The 27907-nt window shown below is 38.7% G+C and overlaps 1 protein-coding gene across 2 annotated transcripts; it reads right to left on the bottom strand.

The window, feature by feature from the left end:
* Nucleotides 1-299: 299 nt before the first annotated feature.
* LOC115220493 (cotranscriptional regulator FAM172A homolog) lies at nt 300-27868 on the bottom strand. 2 transcript variants are annotated; one of them, XM_029790624.2, is made up of 12 exons: nt 27740-27868; nt 22291-22656; nt 19549-19638; nt 17554-17643; nt 15999-16096; nt 14567-14632; nt 13836-13963; nt 11786-11918; nt 8764-8883; nt 5950-6057; nt 4010-4094; nt 300-1389 (listed from the first exon to the last, which is right to left on the bottom strand). In XM_029790624.2, the coding sequence occupies exons 2-12, from the start codon at nt 22334-22336 to the stop codon at nt 1277-1279; spliced, it is 1077 nt and encodes a 358-aa protein (XP_029646484.1). In that variant the 5' UTR covers nt 22337-22656; nt 27740-27868; the 3' UTR covers nt 300-1276. The 2 variants fall into 2 exon arrangements, with proteins under 2 accessions (XP_029646484.1, XP_029646485.1); XM_029790625.2 differs by lacking the exon at nt 17554-17643.
* Between the last annotated feature and the right edge of the window lie 39 nt (nt 27869-27907).

Raw genomic sequence — 27907 nt, 5'->3', positions numbered from 1 at the left:
TTTTTTTTTATGATATAGCTCTTAAAGAAAACAGTAATTTTCATTCCATTTAATAAAATTCTTGGTAGTAATGTAATTTGAACCCTTTAGCATTCAGATTATTCTGTCAAATGTAATGCTTATTTATTCACATTGTTTTGTATTAATCGTGCATTATCTCGTAGATTTCAGTGATGTTACTGCTTATGATAAATGTTGAGTAGGTGTGAGAGTCTGGATCTGCCCAGTTTGAACATAAAGCAGCTAGAATATTTGGGCTGGATATGGCTGGATTAAATGCTAAAGAGTTACAGTTTTCCTGTAATAAATTCTTATTTACAAACAAAATTTAGGTTGGCATTGCAAGAGGGGGAGTTTGGATTCATGGCAATTTTAAAAATTAATTCAAGATTTAGAAAATCTATATTTGGGCATATTAAAAAAATTAAAAGTTATACGAGTATCATTAACATTATGAATAATTGTTATATACAAATATAATTTTAATAAAACAAAGGTAAGCAATAGTTTCTTCAAACTTTCCATGCAAAGTGCACCAATAATGTTTTATCTCTAAAGTACCACAAAGTAAATGAGGTTGAGAAATATTTTTTTAAATGATAGGAATTCTTTTAAAAAATGGAATTTTGCAAAGGTATTTGTTTTGAGAAAGAATCAAGATTAAGTTGCAGGGTTTTTACTGTTTAAAGGACATTGTGATTAGAATGAAGATATTAAAAAATCCTTGTTGAAAAAGAGAGGAGAGAGAGGTTGGAGCCAAGAATCAGTTGCAAACTAGTATGGCTTGGTTAAGCAGTTCCTACTTTTTTTTTTTTTTTTGGTAAGAATGACGCAGTTGTTCTGACTCACCCACCCTGTGACCAAGCAGTACATTCAAGGTGTGGTAGTTGGAAGGGCAGAGAGAGAGAGAAAGCAGTGCTCAGCTGGTACTCCTGGCTGAGAACATGAAAAAAAGTGCCCTGCTCAAGGACACCACATGTAGCCTGGTCCTTTACGAAGGAGGGGAGAAATAGAAGATACTGTTTGGAGGTGATGTAGGTAATATTCTAAGCAACACTTTGTGGTTCCAGAGGTTCCCTGGTGTTTCTCAAGTCATTGGACAAAATTGTAGAAGAGTTCAAGAAAAACAGAGCTTTATAACATTGATGGAAGATAACAAAAAAAAAATTTTTTTTTTAACATGAGGTGGGGGATGTAATTAAACCAACTTGGTAATGTATAGGCACTGAATTGGGTTGTAGTTAAAAAAATGGCAGTGGGGGGTGGGGAGAGATCATTAAAGTTCAGCTTTAGATTCAGTTTTAGAACTGGGATCTGGAATCTTTTCATTCAGGTATTTAAATATTGAATGGAAACTTGTCCAGGAAGTCATTTCATGTTTTGTATGTCCTGTTAAAGAAAGGAACAAAGCATTTTTTAAAAAAAGGTTTTCTAACAAGAAACAAGGTAATAAATTAAGACATAACAAATCACTGAATTAGACAGCCTGGCATTGATTGTAGCTTAACCCCCACCCCCTTTATATAAAATATATAGGAGTGGCTGTGTGGTAAGTAGCTTGCTTACCAACCACATGGTCCCGGGTTCAGTCCAACTGTGTGGCATCTTGGGCAAGTGTCTTCTACTATAGCCTCGAGCCGACCAAAGCCTTGTGAGTGGATTTGGTAGATGGAAACTGAAAGAAGCCCGTCGTGTGTATATATATATGTATGTTTGTGTGTCTGCGTTTGTCCTCCCAACATCGCTTGACAACCAATGCTGGTGTGTTTACGTCCCTGTAACTTAGTGGTTCGGCAAAAGAGACCGATAAAATAAGTACTAGGCTTACAGAGAATAAGTCCTGGGGTCGATTTACTCGACTAAAGGTGGTGCTCCAGCATGGCCACAGTCAAATGACTGAAACAAGTAAAAGAGTAAAGAGAATATATATATATATAAATTCCACCTCTCCCGGTTTTGGAAGCCATATTAGTTCAGAATAGCATTTTAATGTGGTTATACTATAAGAAAACTGAAATACTTGTTTTGAGAAAGCATCTTGTCTAGACAAACAGTACTAAAAAGCAGACAAAAAGTGACCAGCAGGCATGGTGGGGGTTGTTAAATCTGGATCTCTCTCTCTCTCTCTCTTTGCACATCATCAGTAGCAAGAATCCATATTCAAAAGCATGCTTAGAGAAATTTTGCTTCTACTATTATAGAAAAAAATAGTGATTAACATATCACTTGTGTCACAAAAAGCTGTTGGACTGGTTTCAAAATTCATTAGTAGCAGAAGTAGTATTAGTTGAAAATAGCATTGTGTTTCTTACAGCACACAGTAGACATACTATACACTGCTTTTAGCACAGTATGTCTATATAAGATGTTTCCCCAAGATGAAAACTGTGCTGTTATAGCTTTCTGCAGCATGTCCACATTAGGTTAGATATACAGGATGCTTTTCTGTACTTTTAATCTTATACTTGTTTCAGTCATTTGACTGTGGCCATGCTGGAGCACTGCCTTTAGTCGAGCAAATCGACCCCAGGACCTATTCTTTGTAAGCCTAGTACTTATTCTATTAGTCTCTTTTGTCGAACTAAGTTATGGGGACGTAAACACACCAGCATCGGTTGTCAAGCAACACAAACATATACATATATACGGCGGGCTTCTTTCAGTTTCCGTCTACCAAATCCACTCTCAAGGCTTTGGTCGACCCGAGGCTATAGTAGAAGGCATTTGCCCAAGGTGCCACGCAGTGGGACTGAACCCGGAACCATGTGGTTCGTAGGCAAGCTACTTACCACACAGCCACTCCTACGCCTTTAACAAATTACAGTATAACCATGTTAAGTAAGCTATACAGAATGATATACACTGTGTGTATACACATACATCATATAACGTCTGTTCCATTCATGACTTCTATGGCTGGATGCCATAAATTGGATCTCGATTCATCATCTGCTCATGGATACTAACAATGTCCCAGACATGTTTTTAATCTTGACAAAGAATTCTTCAAAGTGTGTTTGAGTTGTCCTGAAACAATGATAAGAGACTGATTGCTAGGTGTGTATGGTAGCATGATTTTTGCCTCTGTCTTTATATTGACACTGCTTGCAAGATGGTATTCTTTATGTTCAGTAACTGAACTAACAGAAACCAATAAATATTAGATACCTAAGTACGGGGGGTGATACTGAATGCACATTTTCAAGGTGCTGCTCCAGCTTGGCTGCAATCCAGTGAAAGAAACAAGGGAAAGAGTCCACTATCCAATGTGTCTGCCTTCTCTTACGACAGTAGGGAGATAGATCTGGCTACTATTTTTTGCAAATGCAGGCAACCATACACACACAAACCTCATCATTAGCTTGTCCTAATATAGTCTCTGCCTTAACCCTTTTAATACCCTGACCCTATCTGAGATTAACCTTTGTTCTATCATATAAACTTTATTTTAAAAGTGATCTGAGTGAAAACCTATTTCTTTACTACCCACAAGGGGCTAAACACAGAAGGGACAAACTGATTAAGTCGATTATATCGAACCCCAGTGCGTAACTGGTATTTATTTAATCGACCCCGAAAGGATGAAAGGCAAAGTTGACCTCGGCGGAATTTGAACTCAGAACGTAGCGACAGATGAAATACTGCTGAGCATTTCGCCCGGCGTGCTAACGAGAAAGCCTTTCATCAAAATTTTATGCTAATTTATGCTCCAAACACCAGCTTAATAAGAATAAGGTTATTTTACTAAATCCTTCGTTATTTTCAAAATTAATTGCCACAAAAGTCAGTGTATTTCAACAGAGATATTGGTAATGGAAGGATCAAGACAATTGGACAGAATTTGAGGTAGATTTGGCTGGCTGCTATTTCTTAGATGCTCAAGCAACCACACATGCACACAGATTTCCTTTGACAAAATGGTTTATATATGAAAATGGGCATAGCAGTAACCTTATAGACAGAGAGAAAGAAGTGGTATTATCTGAACAAACAGAAGTCAATATCTTACCTGCTGATACTTTAGGGACTGTCCCATTGAAGGAGTTTACCACTGTATCAATAGGTTCTTTACTGGTGACCCAATTGCGACTTTTCTACAAATAAACACAAATTCAGACAACAATTAACATCAAATTTTTTACAAAAACAATTCTATTTGTATTTCGTTTTAGGATTTGGTTTGCAAGATTCTTTATATGAGTTCGTGTGTTGAAGCATATTCTGTTGTGTCTGGGGAGAGTCATTCTCTTTTAGTGCCTTATTATTTAACACACTCACCAGTAAAGACTATTGAAAAGGTTGCAACATCGAACGAAAATTTTAGAGAATAAAAATAAGAAATATGTGGAAATTTTACTGGTGAGTGTGTTAAATAATAAGACACTAAAAGAGAATGACTCTCCCCAGACACAACAGTTCTATTCGTGTTGTGCTTTTATTCATTATCATTGTTTTAACAAATCTCATCCAAGCCATGGTATTTGTTTGAGGCAGATTTTCTACAGCTGGATGCCCTTCCTGTCACCAACCTTCATATTTCCAAGCAAGGTAATATTTTCCTCGAGCAGGACATATCTGCATGAAAGATTGGAGATGAAGTCTGTATGACAGTGATACACATCTACAACTAACACATGATGTCAATACAAGGAGACAGTAATACACAAACACACATATGTTTATAACAAGCTTACAGTTTCCACTCACAAGGCTTTGGTCAGCTCATGGCTATAGTAGAAGACACTTGTTCAAGGTGCCTTGCAGTGGGAATGAACCTTAAACCATGTGGTTAGGAAACATACTTCTTGATTACACAGCCACACTTGTACCTAAAATAAGATGTATTTATTTCATCATCATCATCGTTTAACGTCCGCTTTCCACGCTAGCACGGGTTGGACGGTTCCACCGGGGTCTGGGAAGCCAGGGGCTGCACCAGGCTCCAGTCTGATCTGGCAGAGTTTCTACAGCTGGATGCCCTTCCTAACGCCAACCACTCCGCGAGTGTAGTGGGTGCTTTTTACATGCCACCGGCACAGATATATATATATAATATATGCATATATATATATATTTATTAATTTTAGTCTAGATTGTAAGGTTCTACAAATTTAAAACCAGTCATATCTGGCTCAAATATTCTGTTTTATGTTCAAACTGGCCAGATCCAGCCTCTCACACCTACCTAACAACACCGTTCTAAAAATAAGCAATCACATCATTGAAATCTTTAAGCTACTATATAATGCATGATTAATTCCAAACAGTGTGAATGAATAAGCATTACAAAAGTATGATACAAAGAGATTGGGGGGGGGGGGCTGAAGAGTTCCTGGCTTTAAGGATACCTGGTTGGAGATCGAACCTTCTGAGATTTTTTTTTTTTTTTTTTTTTTGAAGGGCTTAGAAAAATTGAACAACCACTGTAATAAGTGTGTGAATCCAAGAGGGGAATATTTTGAATAAAATCATAACTGATCCTCCTGTATTTTCTTTTACCTACAGCCAGGAACTTTACAGCACCTCCTCATATTATAATATATATATATATATATCATCATCATCGTTTAACGTCCATTTTCCGTGCTAGCACGGGTTGGATGGTTCGACCGGGGTCTGGGAAGCCAGGGGCTGCACCAGGCTCCAGTCTGATCTGGCAGTGTTTCTACAGCTGGATGCCCTTCCTAACGCCAACCACTCCGAGAGTGTAGTGGGTGCTTTTTACTTGCCAGGGGAGGCTGGCAGCGGCCACGATCGGTTGGTGCTTTTTACGTGCCACCGGCACAGAAGCCAGTGAAGGTGGCGCTGGCATCAGCCACGTTCGGATGGTGCTTTTTACATGCCACTGGCATCACGATTACTATTTCCATTTGATATACATTTTGATGTATATATATATATATATGCACACACACACACATGTATTATAGGAAGACTCATAGAGAGAACCTTTTTGAAGAATTCTTTAATATCAGCATCATTGATATAATTGTCAGGCATGGAATCGGTAAAAGCCACGGCAGAAATCCTTGATAAGAAATCCCTTCTCTTGTTGGCCTGAAATGACAGAAAAGGATCTTGAACAACACTGAAGGGACATCGACCACCACCCCACTACCCTCGTCATCATCATCACCACTCCTCCCTTCAACAGTTAAAACACATGCAATATGTAGATATGATGTCATTGATGCAATATTGTATGTGCAACAATACAAGTAAAGAATGCATAATTGCAGTGGTACCTGAAGGAAAATGAAAATATGCAATACAAAAAAATTGATTGGAATTGATTTTTTCTTTTCAATTGAATGAATATGGAATCATTTATTTTTGTTGTTTGCAATGGACTTTATTCTTATTAATATACAAGCAGTATCGCCCGGTGTTGCTCAGGTTTGTAAGGGAAATAACTATACAAGCATTTTTAGAGTTATAGCCAAAACATAGCAAAAAAATGGAAAAAAATGATGGTAAATTTTTTATTTAAATCGTTGACTCATAGTAGACATTTTTAGAGAGTTACTTCCCTTATATAATAGCGAAAAAATGATGGTAAATTTTTTTAAAATCGTAGACTCATCGCCCCTTTGTAGGATGTGTGGAAGCAAAAACGAAACGATCTCATATATTGTGAGTGAGTGTAGCAAGCTGGCCCCAAAGCACTTTGATCACGAGCAGAAATAGTGAGGGAGCATCATAGCCATGTGTTGAGAGGAATTCTTTGGGGTTTGAATAATTTACCTCTAGAAACATGAGTGTTTCGTTCAACATCTTTAAATAACCCTTATAACAACAATCCAGAAGGGCTCGATATGAATCACGACTATAAGACACCCAGTTTTGGTTAAACTGCACCGCAAAATGTGGGAGTAGTTAGGAATCTAAATCATAGGAGACAGACAGCACACAACCTCACTTTTATATATAAAGATTTTTACATGAAGAAAAGAAAGAAAAAAATATTAAAACAAATAAGACCAAATTATCGAGGGAAAACAAAAAAGCCCTGTAAATATCTAACCAAGGAAACAAAGAAAAAGGAAAGTGGAGAAGGTGGATTACGCACCAGCAGATGGTGGGGAGGGAGTAAGGCAGGGGTCATACACCCCAGACCAAATGGCATGTTTAGCCACGCCTCATGAAAATGATTGCAATGGGGAATTGCTAATGACATTCACTGCAGCAACCACAACAATTAGCAGGGCTCATTTCTCAGATGGGCCACAGTTATCCTGATTTTGCACAGGAAATCAGCAGTGTGGAGTTTGAGAATACCTGAAAGGAGGGCATTTCAAAAGGACTAAGACAGGGATTGTTTTTTTATCTATGACCCCCTTTCATTACTTTTATTCTAATGGACCCCTCAAAGCCATTCAATGTCTAAAAATTTACTATTTTGTCTTTCACACAGTAACTTTGTGTCGGCCGAACTATGTAAAACATAAGAGGAAGAAACCCAGCTGTTTCTTTCAAGACATACATCTAAAAGCAACATTTTTTCATGGGCTCTTAAACAGCTATTTTGGATCCCCAATTTACTATTTTGTTGCACGGACTCCCAAAAATCTTACATGATGAATCCCAGTTGAGAACCACTGGACTAAGATACCATGTTTGGTAATGGAAGGAGATGCTGACTGTTAAGCCTGTTGGAGACAGCAGAAGGAATGTGTATTGTATGGGAGTGAAACATGGACATGAAGAGAGAAGGCTACATGTGGTGTGTGTAAGACATGTTGGTGTATCATGTAGAAGATTGTGTGAGGTACATTTATAATGCAATAATAACCCTTTTTACTATAGGCACAAGGCCTGAAATTTTGGGGGAAGGGACTAGTTGATTACATTGACCCCATGTTTCACTGGTACTTAATTTATCAACCCCAAAAGGAAGAAAGGCAAAGTTGACCTCGGTGGAATTTGAACTCAGAACATACTGGCAGACAAAATGCTGCTAAGCACATTCGCCCGGTATGCTAATGATTCTGCCAGCTCACTGCCCTCATAATGCAATAATAACCATCTATGATATAGGCATAAAGTCACACATTTTAGTGGTATATTTGATTAGAACTTGATTATTTTCTAATTTAATGCATCTTTTAGGCTGACAGGCAAAGACAAACCTTCTGAACTTTGCACTTACAGTGTTAAATATTGCTTTCCAATTTAACAACAACAATAACAGTGAATCGCCCCTTTGTAGGATGTGTGGAAGCAAAAACGAAACGATCTCATATATTGTGAGTGAGTGTAGCAAGCTGACCCCAAAGCACTTTGATCACAAGCAGAAATAGTGAGGGAGCATCATAGCCATGTGTTGAGAGGAATTCTTTGGGGTTTGAATAATTTACCTCTAGAAACAGGAGTGTTTCGTTCAACATCTTTAAATAACCCTTATTCAGGAACCTTTTTGAGCAGGATAAGCTACACAACCTGCAGAAAATTCTAACTGGGCCCCACCTGCAAGGTCATGTGCTGTTTATCTTGATATGAGATCACCATGTTGCACACATATGGTTGTGATGCATGTACTTTCTGTACCCTTATCAGATGGGTAGTCATGATGGGTATACTGGGCTTCTATTATTTTATCCCAGGGTCTCTTTGACGGCATGCACTGCTCTTGACATAATAATAATAGTTTCAAATGTAAAGATGGACGAAATACTGCTAAACATTTTGCCCAACATGTTAATGATTGACAGCTCACCATTTAATAATAATAATAATAATAATATAGAAGTTACAATTACTCACCAGTTTGGCAGTTGCCACTCCACCGTAACTGTGACAGACGAAAGCAATATGTTTCGCTTTCGCTGCCACCACAAAGTTGTCCCACACATACAACAGGTGTTCTAAAGCACTACCGTTTCCCTGCAACATCACAGAATAAAAGATATCAAATTAAAGAATTAGGTGCAGGAGTGGCTGTGTGGTAAGTAGCTTGCTTACCAACCACATGGTTCCGGGTTCAGTTCCACTGCATGGCACCTTGGGTAAGTGTCTTCTACTATAGACTCAGGCTGACCAAAGCCTTGTGAATGGATTTGGTAGATGGAAACTGAAAGAAGCCCGTCGTATGTATGTGTATATATATATATATATATATATATTATATATATATATATATATATATATATGTATGTGTGTGTATATGTCTGTGTGTCTGTGTTTGCCCCCCAATATTGCTTGACAACCGATGCTGTTGTTTTTACATCACCATAACTTAGCAGTTTGACAAAAGAGACCAACAGAATAAGAACAAGGCTTACAAAGAATAAGTCCTTGGGTCTATTTCTTTGACTAAAGGCACCACCTCGAGGAATTGATCTGCAGTACTTTTTTTTAAAGCCTGGTATTTATCCTTTTAAGGGGATGTAAACACACTAACACTGGTTGTCAAGTGGTGATGGGGGACAAACACAGACCTAAAGATACACGTATACATATATGACCAGCTTCTTTCAGTTTTCATCTACCAAATCCACTCAAGGCTTTGGTCAGCATGACGCTATAGTAAAAAACACTTGTCCAAGGTGCCATGCAGTGGGGCTGAACCTGGAACCATGTCTACACCTATTTCACATAGCCATGCCTTCTCTCTACACACACAACCACCACCACCAGACTAATTGTTAACATTTATTTCATTAAACTACATTTCCAATTCAGTAAAAACACTAACACCTCCTGTGACATGTACTCATAACATGTATAACACACACTAGGTGACCACATGAACTAATAATTCCTCCTAATTTTTCACACAAGGCTGACAGTTTTGAAGGGTGGGAGATGTTCATTACATCAACCCCAATGCTCAACAGGCTCTCAATTTATCAATCGCAAAAGGATGAAAGACAAAATTAACCTCAATAGCAAAGCCAGAAAGAAATGCTGCCAAACATTTTAGCTGGCATGTGAATGATTCTTATTTCTTTATTGCCCACAAGGGGCTAAACATAAGAGGGGGCAAATAAGGAGATTAAGTCAATTACATCGACTCCAGTGCGTGACTGGTACTTAATTTATCGACCCTGAAAGGATGAAAGGCAAAGTCGACCTCGGCGGAATTTGAACTCAGAACGTAGCGGCAGATGAAATACTGCTAAGCATTTCGCCCGGCGTGCTAACATTTCTGCCAATTCGCCGCCTTAATGTTAATGATTCTGCCAGCTCACCACCTTATCACATGAACTAAGATACATGAGAGATTATTGGGGTGTGTTAACTAGAGACTGAACTGTGTTAAACTGCTGTGAACACACTGAACTATGTTGCTACAGTACACAGAAGTATGCGTTAACTACAGAATAAACGATAACATTTTGATAAAAGTAAAATTTTGAGTGAGAACAAAAGTAATTAATAGTAAGTTTAACTATAGAGTACAGGAAGATTTTAACCTTTTTGCCACGATTTTTCTGTTAAAATACACTGACATTGTTTCAATTAATTTTGAAAACAATGAAGAACTTAATAAAATCATCATCATCATCGTTTAACGTCCGCTTTCCATGCTGGCATGGGTTGGACGATTTCACTGAGGACTGGCGAACCAGATGGCTGCACCAGGCTCTAATCTGATCTGGCAGAGTTTCTACAGCTGGATACCCTTCCTAATGCCAACCACTCTGAGAGTGTAGTGGGTGCTTTTACATGCCACCAGCATGAGGGCCAGTCAGGTGGTACTGGCAACAGCCATGCTCAAATGGTGTTTTTTACGTGCCACTTGCACAGGAGCCAGTCCAGCGGCACTGGCAACGATCTCGCTCGAATGTTTTTTCACGTGCCACTGGCACAAGTGCCAATAAGGCGACGCTGGTAACGACCACAATTGAATGGTGCTTTTTACATGCCACTGGCAGGGAAGCCAGTCAGCTGCTCTGGCAACGATCACACTCGGATGATGCTCTTAGCACTCCACTGGCACAGATACCAGTCATCAAATTTGATTTTGATTGCCTCAACAGGTCTTCGCAAGCAGAGTTTAGTGTCCAATGAAGGAAAGGTATGCATAAGTGGGCTGGTTACACCCCTGGCATAGGCCACAGGTTATGGTCTGACTTGGCTTGCCAGGTGAGATCATTATTCTGTAATGTCCATTTTCCATGCAAGCATGGGTTGGACGGGTTGACCAGGGCTGGCAACTGGAAAGCTGCAGCACGTTCCAGTCTGATTTAGTTTGATTTCTACAGTTGGATGCCCTTCCTAACACCAACCCCTTTACAGTGTGTGTTGGGTGCTTTTTTAATGTGGTACTAGCACAGGACTCAACCAGGTAAATTCTCTTCACCAGGGGAAGCAACCATAACACTTCTGCTGAAGAGGATGGGTCTTTTTGAGTATAGGAAGGCGCCATATGTCTCGATCTTTTGTCATCTCCTCCAAAAAGTTCAGTGCCCTGAGGTTATTATTAAGGTGGTGTTTGGAACTAATTAACACAACGTTTTGATAAAAGGTTTTAATTAAGGTCAATCTAAAACAGGGAGGTTGCAACATAGAATTAGAGGGTTGAATTGGGTAGTTTGGTATCAAAAGGGTTAATCACTGCACATGCACTCATACACACCTTCCCACTCCACACAAGCACCCAATACCTTCGAACCCCTGAGTCCTGTCACCCCTATCCCACTCACACCTCCATGCATCTCCCCACAACACACACATATACGCAAGATAGCCACACACACACGCGCATACAGGCACCCTAACACACACATTGCTAACCTCAGGAAGCATAAAAGCAAACAAACAAAACTCGCAGATGTCTCACCCTGATTTTATTTCCAATTTTTTTACTTCTGTTTAAGTTTGTGTTTAAGACGAGAACAGCAAAACCGGATTGGACAGCTCTCTTGATGAATGGCATTTGTGAACCACTGTCTAAGCAGTCATTGATGATGAGTCTAGCAAAGAGAAAGTTACATCATTCACTGTAACAGATTCTATGAGTGTTACTGAATATGGTTCCAATAGTGGTTAGAAACATTAACCCTTTAGTGTTCACATTATTCTGCCAAAACTAATGCTTTTTCATCCACATTGTTTTGAACTAATCATTCATTAATCTTGTAGTTATGAGATTTTGATGAGGTAACTGTTCATTTTTAAAACGATATTGTAGGGTTAGTCTGAGAGACCAGATATGGCCAGTTTGAACATAAAACAAGCAGAATACTTTTGGCCGGATATGGCCGGTTTAAAGGCTAAGGGGTTAATCACTAAAATCAAGGAATATTGTTGGATGGATCTAAATGCTCTTGCAACATTGTCTTCAACTCAATTCATTTCACACCATTTATGCCTCTGAGAATCAAAAGCAATAAGACTAATTCCTCATTGATCGATATCACTGAGATAATACCAATATTTGATGGCAGTCAGATCATTCCTCTTGTAGGGCCTCCACTGACCAAGGTTGATTATGCAGTTGCACATGTATGTGAAGGCCAAAGTAATATTATTTTCCAGTAATACTGAGCTGCCCAATAACAAAAGTCTTCCCTCTCCATACAGCTAATGTGTATTGAAGGAAAAGGCCACCAACCTCAGGTGATACTGTTTGCCACAGGTATCATTGCAGTATACACTGTCACAATACAAAGAGCTGCAGCTGATACTGCATAGCAACTCTCTAACAGTGTCACCAATCCATCATCCCAGATTGGCACATTTTCATTGACCCTGTGTTGTGATTTTGATTGTCTCGATTGCTGTTATATGCCTGCAGTGCAACTGTGCAGAGTTCTGTTCTGTTTGCAGCACGATATGTTCAGTGTTGATTTTAGTTAGTCGAGAATGCAGCAACTCGCTGCATAAAACTGTTATTGTGTTGAAGTTTGGTTTTGCTTACAATTTAGCAATCTTCGTTTGTATTGTATATTGCTGTATTTTTAGTCAATTAAAACTTTTTAAACTTTGATATTCGAGTTTGGGTTTTATAACATCCTGAAAGGACGAAAAGTAAAGCTGACCTCGGAACAAATACTGTGAGGTACTCTATCCGACACTCTAATGACTACCAATTGGCTGCTTAACCATTCCTTTATTGTCGTGTTTGTGTTTCAATAGCTATAAGCAAGGAAAGGAAACTACAATATTTTCCAGTATACAAGTTAAAATTGGTTGTAAATTTGGGACTGAAAAATTTTAACTTGTATACTGGAAAATATTGTAGTTTCCTTTCCTGAGGTTGGTGCAATTGTTTAAACCCCTTCCTCAAAATTGCTGGCCTTGTGCCAAAATTTGAAACCAATATTTATCTTACTTCTACACAGACTGAACTGCTTTCGTAAACTATTGTTCCACACTTAACTCTCTTATTACTGAATATATTAAAAAAACTCGTTTTATACTCGGTAATCTGGTTGGTAATCTAAATTAACAATATACTCAGATAATCCAGATTAAACAAAGAGAACAAAAGCCATTTGTTGTTAAGTGTTATTGTCTAATCCCTCTGGTCAAACAGAGTCCTGATCAAAGACATTCCAGCTACAACCATCCTGTTTCCTTTCACATAGTTTATCTCAAACTAAATAATCCAGCAAGCTTTTACCTCTTTTACCTGTGATTTGAGATATTTAAGACTTATTTCTAGTAAGTTAAATGACCACATAGCAGTTTGTAGATTGCGTCATAGAGTAATTACAGTGTCATGTTCTGATAGAAATTTTTACATACAGAGATTTGCAGCTCTAGTCAACCCATACTATAACTGGAGAAACAGGCCGCAATAATTTGTTTACAAAAATCTTTAATCGTAAGAAGTAAGGCTAAGTGAAGACAGAAATGGACAAAATAAGACATAGAAGGCCACTGACCTACGAGCCCACTGACCAGCACGAACAGCCCCAGAACCATGGACTAGCAGCAGTAATTTGTGAGGGTTTGTCAAGGCATCTTTACTTTGGAAAATGAAACTTTGTGGTTCCAAACCAATTCGATTAATCTGTGAAGACAATAAAATAAAAGAAAAAAAGTTACATTAACAAAACAGACCAAAGCCAAGAAAACACTGTTCATCATCATCATCATCATCATCATCATTTAGCGTCCGCTTTCCATGCTGGCATGGGTTGGACGGTGCAACTGGGGTCTGGGAAGCCAGAAGGCTGCACCAGGCCCAGTCTGATCTGGCAATGTTTCTACAGCTAGATGCCGTTCCTAACGCCAACCACTCTGTGAGTGTAGTGGGTGCTTTTTACGTGCCAGATGAGGCTGGCAAACGGCCACGATCGGATGGTGCTTTTTACGTGCCACTGGCACAGGTGCCAGACGAGGCTGGCAAACGGCCACGATCGGATGGTGCTTTTTACGTGCGAACATAAAACAAGTAGAATATTTCAGCCGGATATGGCTGGTTAAAATGCTAAAGGGTCAAAGAGAAAAAAAATGTAAAAGCATGATTTCAAATGTTATAATAAAGGGACATATCTGTGACCAAGTCACTGACCATTCTAACTGTTTGGCAAGTTGAAAAGTCGACAATGTGACAAGGTGGCAAGTTGAGAGGATAACAATTTGATGTAATATTCAGAGGTTCCGTACTTACCGGTACATAGACTTTTTCCAGTTTCATCTCAATTTGTAACATATTGTAGATATGTTCTGTGACAGCCTGAAAGACGATGACGACAACAATAGTAATAGTGATGGCAATGGTGGAAGTGGTGATGATGATGGTAGTTGGTGGTGAAGATGACAATAATAATTGTATTGATAATGATGGTGACATTACTAATGAGGATGACAAAAATAAGGAAACACGAGCATAAATACAACCCTAAATATACAATCTACATACACACTGTGGACATAGGTGCAGACGTGGCTCTGGTACCAGAAGAAAGGAACTTCTACGATATAATGGACTCCTTCTCAAAGGAAGAATATAGATCCTGTTTATGGGGCCCCCAACTTGCAGCTGCAGGAAAGCCTGTGGGAGGCAAGAAAGTTGATTGAGGCCTTATGTGCGTAATAGGTTTATCGCCTTATTAAATGTGTTTTTATTAGTAATGAGCTCTTTATAAAATTGTAAGAGGGTTAATACCTCATTCAGTGTTTTTAAAAAAAGAACGTTTTAGAGAAGCAGAAGTCGGCGGGCGCTTTTCGTCTTCTCCCATCCTTATCATCCTTGCATCATTATCATTCATCTCATTAATGTCCATGTCCAGCCCGCAAGCTTCTCTACTCTATGTACTGCCTTTATGGCAAATTTAATAAAATAAAGGAGTTTGCTTCCTAACCACATGGTTCCGAGTTCAGCCCCCCTGAGTGGCACATTGGGCAAGTGTCTTCTACTATAGCCTCGAGTTGACCAAAGCCTTGCGAGTGGATTTAGTAGACGGAAACTGAAAGAAGCCTTGCATACATGAGTGTGTATTTCCAAGTGATTTTGTGTCTACTTTTGCCTCCCACTGCTGCTTGACAATCAGCGATGGTGTATTTACGTCCCTGTAACTTAGCAGTTCGGTAAAAAAGATTCACACCACTTATTGCAGTGGTCCTTCAGTTTTTCTAAACCCTGTAAAAAAACTCAGAAGGTTGATCCTCCAACCAGATCTTTTGCAATACCTTTAAAGCAGGAACTTTTCAGCATACCCTCGTATATGTACATGTGATGAGTTTCTTTCAGTTCCTATCTACCAAATACACTCACAAGGCTTTGGTTGAACAAAATGCTTAGCAGAGGTTCTTGCAACTCATTATGGTGAGAGTTCAAATTCCACCAAGGTCAACCTCGTCTTTCATCTAGGGTCAATAAAATAAATACCAGTCGAATACTAGGGTCAATGTAATTGACTTAGTCTCTCTCCTAAAAGTGTCAGCCTTGTGCCAATATTAGAAACCATTCTTATAATGATTAGTTTAATGTCTGCCTCAGATGTCTGTCTTGAACTTGACGACCTCTCTCTCACGCCTGCGTCCACCTCCTCTATCAATTCTTCTACCAAAATGCTGGTGCTATTATAATGACTACTTACCTCTCCTAGTTCTTCATAATTCTTCTCGTTATCCCTTCTATTGTTGCTGATGTTAAACTCAAAAGGTTTCCCAGTTTTAATGTGTCGTAGACGGCCCTCTGGCAAATAAAAGAAGATTTTAAATTAAAAAAAAAAAACAAGAACCTGAAGCAAATACCATGGTAGATTATTGTTTGTTCCTTCTCGAGCCACACCTGGCTCATAAGGGCCGGTTTCCCGGTTTCCTTGGTGTATAAGTTCCCCACCTGGACGGGACTCCGTTCTTTCGCAGGTGAGCTGCAAGATGCAGGAGGAAAGAGTGAGAGAAAGTTGTGGCAAAAGAGTCAGCAGAAGTTCGCCATTACCTTCTGCCAGAGCCGGGTGGAGCTTAGGTGTTTCACTCATAAATACACACATCACCCGGTCTGAGATTCGAACCCGCCATCCCTTGACCACAATTCCACTACTCTAACCATTAGGCCATGTGCCTCCACTATGGCAGATTGGGGCTCAGTGGTTAAGATGGTGAAGTTAAAGAGTTAAGCTTCATCAGTTCTTGTCACAGCTGTTACATTGACTGAGGAAGATACAAGAATCTGCTCACATCCATGTTTCTAGATGAAAACTTAATGTGAGGATCACTTCACTCACCTATCTATAAGTATCATGCGGTAGGGGATGGAGTACCCTCCTCCTGATGCAGTAATGAGATTCATTTTACAACACTCAATAGGTACCATGAGGGGGTGCAGTACAGTTTGCTGTACATAGTACCAGGGTGACATACAGCAGAACTACATGTACTTCAAGGTTACTATTAAAGGTGGTTCTCTATTTACCCATAAGGATAATTGGTCCAACAAAACACAATAGCCATGCTTCTGTTGTTAGCACCAATAATTAGCCAACACTTATGGTAACTTGGGCCACAGGCTAAGTTCACCTGTTTAACAATCTACCTTTTGGTTCATAAGTACATTAAGTAGACACCACACAGCTGCAAGCAGTTGGTCCAGATCTCTGGTTCTGGTTTTAGAGTGACTTTTCTTACTCTAAGCCATCGAACATTTTAGAGTTGCTGAAGCAGTAATATTGTTATAGCAAATATTCTGCTCAATGCCACAGATTTAACCACATGAGCATGTTCCATAGTGGCTGGCAATATGTGCATCTCTGATCACGAGCAGAAGTAGTGGGGGAGCATCACAGTCAAGTTCTGAGAAGGATTCTTTGGGGTTTGAATGAATGTAACAAAAGCAAAGTTTGAAGGAAATATTAGCCATTTTTCATACTTTCTAGGGGTCAGCACATAGGGAATAACAGTTGCTACCAAAGGACAAAAATTGTGTTACACAGTGTAATCAAGAGTGAAGGGTAGATTCTATAATGCTTGGGTACAAAGAGTGGCTAAAGACAGATGCTGGTTGTGTAAGATGTATGAAGGCCAGAAAGAAAGGTGTTGAGCATGCTCTGGGTGTGTAATGTTTAATGTGGGTGAATGAAAGGGTACAAATGAGATGAGGGAGAATGAATGAATGGGTTGATGGATGACTTTTGTTTACAAATTCTTACTTACTTTCATTGAAACGATATTTAAAAGACTCCAAAGATTTTCGCTTCATTTTGCTTTTATTATGGTTCTGGGGAGTTGATATCACATTTGGATCTTTGAAATAAATACAGAAGTAGAAATTAAAAAAATAAAACAAAAGAAAAAATGTTGAAGAAAGACAGGAAGACCGAAGGTGATAATAAATTTAGTACATATTATAATACCAAATAAATATCACATATACATAGAGAGAGAGTAATAAGGCAGTATGAAAGTAAATAAATGCATAAACATAATGTAGATATCTAGCAAGTATGAAAATATAATGTTTACTCTTATTATTATTAATATCAGTCAAAAACTGTAGAACTAAACACCAGATGTTAATGGTTAAACACTTCATGTCACATAGCTAAACACCACAGCCAACATAACTAAACACTATATTTTTTACAACTGAGTATCTTACACTCCTTTATAGGGAGTGGCACCTCTGCTGGTGCAGCTATGGCAGGCAAGGGCAGTCCTGTGCTTGCATTTTTCCCAGGTGTCAAACTGGACTACACCCACTCATGGTAGCTATTGAATGATACACACTGAACCTCACTACAACATCTAGTGATCGTACCTACTGACAGGCAAGTGAACTGAGCCTCGTCATTGCCTCTATTGACAATACCTCTCGCAACATCTACTGAGAAGTTACATTGTTATAACTCAGCACAAGACATATTTACTGTTAAATGCAATGTACCTCATCGTTCTGTTGCACTGTTCCTCACCACGGTACCTAGTTACAACTAGGTGGAGTAAGTCCAATGAGAGTTAAGGGTTTTTCCTAGTATCAAACTATGAAACAACCAATTGTCCTCTCTGGAAAGTTGGCATCGTAATAGATAACTGCATGTTTGTAGAGCTACATTAATATGCCACTAAATCATAGCTCTCTTCAAACCAGACATGATTTTAATACAAGTTAAAGAGTTAAGCTTCATCAGTTCTTGTCACAGCTGTTACATTGACTGAGGAAGATACAAGAATCTGCTCACATCCATGTTTCTAGATGAAAACTTAATGTGAGGATCACTTCACTCACCTATCTATAAGTATCATGCGGTAGGGGATGGAGTACCCTCCCCCTGATGCAGTAATGAGATTCATTTTACAACACTCAATAGATACCATGAGGGGGTGCAGTACAGTTTGCTGTACATAGTACCAGGGTGACATACAGCAGAACTACATGTACTTCAAGGTTACTATTAAAGGTGGTTCTCTATTTACCCATAAGGATAATTGGTCCAACAAAACACAATAGCCATGCTTCTGTTGTTAGCACCAATAATTAGCCAACACTTATGGTAACTTGGGCCACAGGCTAAGTTCACCTGTTTAACAATCTACCTTTTGGTTCATAAGTACATTAAGTAGACACCACACAGCTGCAAGCAGTTGGTCCAGATCTCTGGTTCTGGTTTTAGAGTGACTTTTCTTACTCTAAGCCATCGAACATTTTAGAGTTGCTGAAGCAGTAATATTGTTATAGCAAATATTCTGCTCAATGCCACAGACTTAACCACATGAGCATGTTCCATAGTGGCTGGCAATATGTGCATCTCTGATCACGAGCAGAAGTAGTGGGGGAGCATCACAGTCAAGTTCTGAGAAGGATTCTTTGGGTTTGAATGAATGTAACAAAAGCAAAGTTTGAAGGAAATATTAGCCATTTTTCATACTTTCTAGGGGTCAGCACATAGGGAATAACAGTTGCTACCAAAGGACAAAAATTGTGTTACACAGTGTAATCAAGAGTGAAGGGTAGATTCTATAATGCTTGGGTACAAAGAGTGGCTAAAGACAGATGCTGGTTGTGTAAGATGTATGAAGGCCAGAAAGAAGGTGTTGAGCATGCTCTGGGTGTGTAATGTTTAATGTGGGTGAATGAAAGGGTACAAATGAGATGAGGGAGAATGAATGAATGGGTTGATGGATGACTTTTGTTTACAAATTCTTACTTACTTTCATTGAAACGATATTTAAAAGACTCCAAAGATTTTCGCTTCATTTTGCTTTTATTATGGTTCTGGGGAGTTGATATCACATTTGGATCTTTGAAATAAATACAGAAGTAGAAATTAAAAAAATAAAACAAAAGAAAAAATGTTGAAGAAAGACAGGAAGACCGAAGGGTGATAATAAATTTAGTACATATATATATACCAAATAAATATCACAAATACATAGAGAGAGAGTAATAAGGCAGTATGAAAGTAAATAAATGCATAAACATAATGTAGATATCTAGCAAGTATGAAAATATAATGTTTACTCTTATTATTATTAATATCAGTCAAAAACTGTAGAACTAAACACCAGATGTTAATGGTTAAACACTTCATGTCACATAGCTAAACACCACAGCCAACATAACTAAACACTATATTTTTTACAACTGAGTATCTTACACTCCTTTATAGGGAGTGGCACCTCTGCTGGTGCAGCTATGGCAGGCAAGGGCAGTCCTGTGCTTGCATTTTTCCCAGGTGTCAAACTGGACTACACCCACTCATGGTAGCTATTGAATGATACACACTGAACCACACTACAACATCTAGTGATCGTACCTACTGACAGGCAAGTGAACTGAGCCTCGTCATTGCCTCTATTGACATTACCTCTCGCAACATCTACTGAGAAGTTACATTGTTATAACTCAGCACAAGACATATTTACATATTTAAATGCAATGTACCTCATCATTCTGTTGCACTGTTCCTCACCACGGTACCTAGTTACAACTAGGTGGAGTAAGTTCAATGAGAGTTAAGGGTTTTTCCTAGTATCAAACTATGAAACAACCAATTGTCCTCTTTGGAAAGTTGGCATCTTAATAAATAACTGCATGTTCGTAGAGCTACATTAATATGCCACTAAATCATAGCTCTCTTCAAACCAGACATGATTTTAATACAACAGTATTATAGGGCCCCCTTCAAGCCAGACACAACGTCATCATCATCATCATCATCATTTAGCGTCTGCTTTCCATGCTAGCATGGGTTGGACGGTTCAACTGGGGTCTGGGAAGCCAGAAGGCTGCACCAGGCCCAGTCTGATCTGGCAGTGTTTCTACAACTGGATGCCCTTCCTAACGCCAACCACTCCGAGAGTGTAGTGGGTGCTTTTTATGTGCCACTAGCACAGGCACCAGATGAGGCTGGCAAATGGACATGGTTGGATGGTGGTTTTTACGTGCCACCGGCATGGAGGCCAGTCAGACGGCACTGGCAATGGCCACGATCGGATGGTTCGCTTACGTGCCACCGGCACTGGTATCACAGCTGCAATTTCCATTGATGTTGATCGACTTCGATTTTGGTTCTGATTCGTATCTTTGTAAAATCTTGCCAGCTCACTACTGTTGCACAACTTACTTCTAATCATATGCGACTGAGGTCATCATCACCATCATTTAATATCCGCTTTCCATGCTGGCATGAGTTGGGCAGTTTGACAGGAGCTGGCTCGGCAGAAGACTGCACCATGCATCGCTGTCTGTTTTGGCATGGTTTTTACACCTAGATGCCCTTCCTAAAACCAACCACTTCACAGGGTGGACTCTGTAAAGCCTGTCAATGCCTCATTACTGCCCAGCTCTCTTCTAGCTGCAAGATCTAATAAGTCTCTAAGGCCTCATTTATATACCAACCATTACCACATTACCAGAAAGCTCTCTTCTCGCAGCCAAATATAGAGAATTTCTATAAAGCCTTTATTGCGAAGCTCCTTTCTAGCTAGACTTGATTGATGATTATCTTTGCAAAGTTTTGTTAATACACCTCTGTTGCACAGCTCCCTTCTAATCAGACCTGATATGACAAACAAACAGCTCTTTTATCTTTTACTTGTGTCAGTCATTAGATTGCGGCCATGCTGGGACAACACCTTGAAGACATTTTAGTCAAATGAATCGACCCCGGAATTTATATTTTTTTAAAGCCTGGTATTTATTCTATCAGTCTCTTTTGCTAAACCACTAAGTTACAAACACAGCAACACCAGTTGTCAAGCAGTGAGGAGGGGGACAAACATAAATACAAAGACACACACATATACATGTGTCATGTGTGTATATACAAACATGTAGGAAGTGGGTAGCGATTTTCTTCACTACTTCAGGGAGTGACGACCCTGCCTGACACGAGTCCCGGGCTCAGCTGGCTCCAGCTGACAGTACCTGGTATGGGCCCCTATCCAGGGTTACGGAAAGGAGACAGTCTTCAAAGAAATCCAGAGTGGAGCCCCGTAGGCGGTTTAGTGTTCAACTCAACACTCTTCCAGCAGCTCCTGCAACCATGATGGTGCCAAACGTAATGCTCTGCACTCCTTTGGACTATGTCAGCAAGGTCGAGAGAGGAATCCTGACGATTGGGCTACCCAGGATTTTCTTACATCTAGCCCAGGTCTGCGCAAAACTGGAGAGGACAAGAAATGTAAAAACCAGACTGGATTAGTTTATGCACAACTCATTGTCTCCCGAGACAAAAAGATGCCAACAATATACAAACACACACACATATAACAGGCTACCAAATTCACTCACAAGGCTTTAGTCAACCTGAGGCTATAGTAGAAGACACTTGTGCAAAGTGCCACGTAATGGAACACAAAACCTGGAAGCATTTAATTGGGAAACCAACTTCTTTCCACACCACCCTCACACAAATGCAGACAACCACCCTTCAAAATGTTTGAGCTAACCTTTTAGTAAAATTTTGCCAGATTCTTTCGAAGGAAATAATTTCATTTGTTTTACACCACAATTTTTTTTTTATATTTCTGTTTATGGCTCAAGTTGCACTGATTCGAAGATGTCAATTTCAAGTCCCCTTCAGTTTTGGAACCTTTCGTGGATTCTGGCATGAGTTTCTGCGAATTTCTTTCTTTTTCTTCCATTTCACAGTCTGCAGAAGAAACATCATCGCCAGAGTTTCTTTCGCTAGTTTTGTCTAGAATTGACATTTTTATATCTTCCTTGCTTGAATGTTCCAGACCATTCTCTGGCTGCATAAGGCACTTGTTTTCAGAATGTCTCCAAGACAAATTCTGTTTTGTGGAACTGAGTAACTGAGGTCAAAAAAGAAAGAAAAAAGGGAAGGTAAATTTCATTATTTACAGGAAATCAAAATATACACACAATATATATATATATATATATATATATATATATATATATATACAAGAAATACATTACTACATAGACAAGAACTATACACAACAGCATACAGAAAATATACACAATATATATATTTATAATTATACAGAACAATATATACACAAGAAATATACAGAATCTATTACACATTTTTGTGGAAGTTTGTGTTCATCTCTTTTGACCCTCTTTTTGTACTAAGTAGCTATTGCCTGCTGCTCTGCTACCACTACAGTGCAGAATCCCCACACTATACACCTTTTGCTGTTTCTCATTTAAAACTTTGTTACTTTTGAGTCTTTGTCTTTGTTTTCTATTGTCTTCTTTCTCAATTGATTTTAGTCAATTGCATGATTATAGCTTGTATTACTCTTTTACTTGTTTCAGTCATTTGACTGCGGCCATGTTGAAGCACCGCCTTTAGTCGAGCAAATCGATCCCAGGACTTATTCTTTGTAAACCAAAGTCTCTTTTGCTAAACTGCTAAGTGACAGGGACGTAAACACACCAACATCGGTTGTCAAGCAATGCTGGGGGGACAAACACAGATAAACACACACATACATATATATATATATATATATAGACATATACATGACAAGCTTCTTTCAGTTTCCATCTACCAAATCCACTCACAAGGCTTTGGTCGACCTAAGGCTATAGTAGAAGACACTTGCCCATGGTGCCATGCAGTGGGACTGAACCCGGAACCATGTGGTTGGTAAGCAAGCTACTTACCACACAGCCACTCCTACGCCTATATAATTTATAAGTTGTATAACATCCTTTATAATTTTCTGTTGCATTAGTTTCTGAACATCACAGGTACAGCCAGGCATTACTGAGGAACCCAGCAAAGCACTGAGATAAAGTGCTTTCCAACTTTAGTTCAGCATCTTCAACACTTTGAATAATTACATTAGCCAAGATTTCAGCCAGAGTCTTTGCTCATAATTAAAGCTGTAAGACTTTCTGATATAATCCCTACTTTTACAAACCTCAGAATTATTGGACAATTTTCAGTATTAATTGTAAAGAAAGGGATGTTTGAGTGATGGTTATCATCAGTCATTTGATTCAAAACAACATCTTTCATAAGTTGTAAAATTTAATTTGCATAACAGATGTGTATGATGCATTTTTAGGCATCATTGAAAATATTCCTTTCAATTTGGCATCTTGTCTAAGAGTACATTAAAAAAACCCATAAAAGTAGCAGAGAAACTTCATTTTTATTATAGCTGTTAAGACAGGTGGGATCTTTTCGGTTTGAACAGCAGTTTTTTCTAGCGATGTCATATGAAATTGTCACCCATAATTATGACCCTAGTATCGATCTATTGCATTTCAATCTGCTTTAGGGTTAGGGTATCTTTTTTTCTTCACAAATGTAAATAAACCCAATCTGTTTCTTAAACGAGGGACATATTCATATGGCACAGAATGTTTTCCCCTCAATAGACGTCATTGATTGGTTGAAATTGCAGAAATTGAAGAAAAAACAACAACAAATATCTTACAAACTATAGAATTTTCTCAATAAAGCCAAGAGAAAAAGATGTTTTATAAACACATTCTACCAGTATACGAAGTTTAAAAGTGTTTAGTTACATGGAAATTATTTTAAAAACTGCCGTTCAAACCGAAAAGATCTGACAGGTGACATTTTCATTGTAATCACACCAAAGTGCAAGTTCATTAAAGCATGAAAACTTAATCACTTCTACAACATTGTAAATAATACTGATTTTTTTGTCAGTTGATCTTCAACCATTGTAGATACATTCTGATTAGTTGCCCTGCATTTCTGCCTTTCATTCCGGTGGCACATAAAAAGCACCATCCGAACGTGGCCGTTGCCAGCGCCGCCCCGACTGGCTTCTGTGCCAGTGGCACATAAAAAGCACCGTCCGAACGTGGCCGTTGCCAGCACTGCCTTGGCTGGCTTCCGTGCCGGTGGCACGTTAAAAGCTCCAACCGATCGTGCAGGTGGCACGTAAAAAGCACCCACTACACTCGTGGAGTGGTTGGCGTTAGGAAGGGCATCCAGCTGTAGAAACTCTGCCAGATCAGACTGGAGCCTGGTGCAGCCCCTGGCTTCCCAGACCCCGGTCGAACCGTCCAACCCGTGCTAGCGCGGAAAACGGACGTTAAACAATGATGATGATGATGATGATTCCAAACTTTCATAGCATTTTCATGTGCAAAAGAATTCTCCTGCATGCTAAAATCTTTGCTTTTTGACAAAGCATTTATAATAGTTGGTATATTATATCCTACAACTTTAAATCTATTGTCATCATTCTGGGATGAACAAAAATGACTATAATAGCAAAAAAACAGCCTTAGAATGAATTAACAATTCTAACCAAGGTCTGCCACTGAACCACAAAGCACAGAAGTCGCATTTCCTTTTTTTTTTTTTAATTTATTGTTTAGGATGATACATTGATAATTTTGGTTGACATGGCAGATAAATCAAGTTTAGGAAACATTTCAAGTTCTATAAGCTGTATAACATCAGCTGCTAAAGAAATTAAAGGATGGTGTATTGTTGCAGATGCAGTTAACTGTGGTTGATTTGAAATGGAAGAAATCTCGTAATTTTTGCAAGTTTTAGAGGTTTTAGGATTTCCGACCCAAAGCAGAGACAAGATTGATCTCTGTCATTTCATGGCTTTTTAATTTGATTTTTTTTTTTGTTTTGTTAGTTCAGGCAAAATAAAATAGAATTTAGAAGAAAATACTTTAAAGAAAGCAAACTATAAATAGTTGTTATTTTGAATAATTGAGTGTTCGGGGAACTTGGAAAGACTTCCTCCCGTCTTTCTTCTCAAAGACAAGCCAAAATGTTTGTTGCGACACTTAAGTTATTATTGCAAGATTTTGATCGGAGAAGATAATGAAGTTGTGATGGTAAAATACAATTATGAAAATCGAAGAAAGACATCAAATTCTCAAGCTAACGAAACGGGTTTCTAAAGTGAAGCTAATTTTAAAATCTGTGCGTGTGTGTGTGTAAGTATATATATGTTTGAATGTTCGCGTGAACCAGTTTCTTTTCCCTGGGAAGTTTAATTGACTTGGCGATCTTTCGTCTCTAGTAGACCTTTCCGTCGATTTCCGTAATAATTTTTTTTTTTTTTACATATGGGCTTGCGGAAACTTTTGAAGTAATATACATACATATACACATACACCGAGTAAAAAATTTCAGTTATCTCTTTCTTTCACACACACTAACAGAAGCACTTCACTTACACAACATACTGTCTGTCTCCCGCACCCCATCAAACACACACACACACACACGTGTACATCAATGCTTCACATGCACGGTAACTTCAAAAGAACTTCCCTCGTCATACAATCGCTTTCTCTTAGTCTCTTTCGCTCTCATTACTTCAAAAGTTCCCGCAAGCCCATATGTAGAAAAAAAATTTTTTTACGGAAATCGACGGAAAGGTCTACTAGAGACGAAAGATCGCCTTTTTTTTTTTGCAAGGAATGTTAAGGTTGTCAGTATCTGGTCTAAATGGCGCCAGTACTAACAGCAATCCCTATACATATGCGTGTGTGTAGATGGGATCAGAAGCAGGGTTAATAAAGTGTAAACGAATGAATAAACATGCATATGTGTTTGTGTGTGTGGTACATATGTATAGGTATTCTTCTGCGCATTCGTAGAATATAGATCGAGATTTCATCAGCGCTATTTTTGCTTTTTTTCATTGCTGCTGTTATTGTTGTCGATATTTTTCGATTTTTGCTTTTTTCCCTTCATTCAATATCATTTTCCCCTCTACTAATTATTTTCTAAGGGAATTTTTCACAATCACTCTGTTTCATCTTCTGTATTATTTCCAAAAAAATATATTATTCGTTCTCATTTAAGAAGAAAAGTTCGTCAGACTTCAATAAACGTATGGCGGGAACATTTTCGTAAATTGTATGTTGTAAATGTGAGGGTGCACCACTGAATAGTGGGTGGGGGGACAGAGCCCCTACCCCTAGCGACGGGCCCCAATCACAGCTAGCATGTCAACAGTCTTAAAGATATTTGGAAATTCTTTACTCGTAAACCTGTTTCCAAACTCTGATCGGAACAAACTTACGGAATCGCTGTGAACTTTCATGGTAAAGGAAGAAGAAAGGAATACAACGATTGTTTTGTTCTGTGAAAGAAATTTTGTTACAAAAATTCAATCTTTTATATTTTTGTCCTCCGCCAACTCCGCGCTCTCGTTCCATGATTTTCGGCTACCACATCCTATTTCTTTATTGCCCACATTGGGGCTAAACACAGAGGGGACAAACAAGGACAGACATAGGTATTAAGTCGATTACATCGACCCCAGTGCGTAACTGGTACTTAATTTATTGACCCCGAAAGGATGAAAGGCAATCCATCTAGACAGGTGTAAGAATGCCGTATAACAGTAATAATTTAGCATTCCAAATACTTTCACTTGACATCCCAACAAAAAAATAAATAAATAAAACAATTGCTATAAAAGATTAAATCTTTTCCTTTCGTTGGGGCCCGGAAACGAAGAAGCGCCATAAAAATGTCTTAGACAATAAGAAAACCTTTAAACTAGTAAAACAGACACCAAATACAGTGTCTAATGGTTGTTTATCTCTTCTACTTACCACAGAGTGTCTGTGGAATGGTCTTTGAGTTGTTGCATGTTGTGGGGGAGCGACACGAGGAAATATATATAAACATTACCTTGAGATATGAGCAATTAATTGCTAATTATTCTCTTGGTTCGGTAATCGATCAAAGCCCCTAATACGGCGTAGGTCAGATATGTGTGTGTGTTTATTGCGAACCAAGCCAGAAACTCGATTAAAAGAATGGAAATCTAGAAATATTTCTAAACAAATCGACGCAAAAACGTGCAGGACGGAAATAACAGGGCAACTTCTTTTATAACCTTCGAGAAAAACGAATGCCGCATTAAAGACGAAGCCATCGAAATAAAATAAACTTACCTTCGAAAGAGAGAGAAACAATAAAATAGTTTTAATGTCAAGAAACATTAAACAAGTTTTACTTTCCACTCACGGTGTAACATTCCAGTTATGTCCCCACCTCAAACTCATCCGCCACTAAATCTGCGCAATACTTACAGTTTTTTTTTCTATTTCAGTTTACATCTA

The sequence above is a fragment of the Octopus sinensis genome, linkage group LG16 (assembly GCF_006345805.1).
Source record: "Octopus sinensis linkage group LG16, ASM634580v1, whole genome shotgun sequence".
NCBI classification, from domain to species: Eukaryota; Metazoa; Mollusca; class Cephalopoda; order Octopoda; family Octopodidae; genus Octopus; species Octopus sinensis.
The sequence above is the reverse complement of the archived record's forward strand: the minus strand, read 5'-3'. Positions and strand labels throughout refer to the sequence as shown.

Coding starts and splice junctions, on each gene's coding strand:
- LOC115220493 (XM_029790624.2), bottom strand. CDS start 22,336: ATGAAATTATTTCCTTCGAAAGAATCTGGCAAAATTTTACTAAAAG. Junction 13,964..14,566: donor TGGAAAAAGTCTATGTACCG/GTAAGTACGGAA, acceptor TTGTCTTCACAG/ATTAATCGAATTGGTTTGGA. Junction 1,390..4,009: donor AGTCCCTAAAGTATCAGCAG/GTAAGATATTGA, acceptor TTTCTTTAACAG/GACATACAAAACATGAAATG.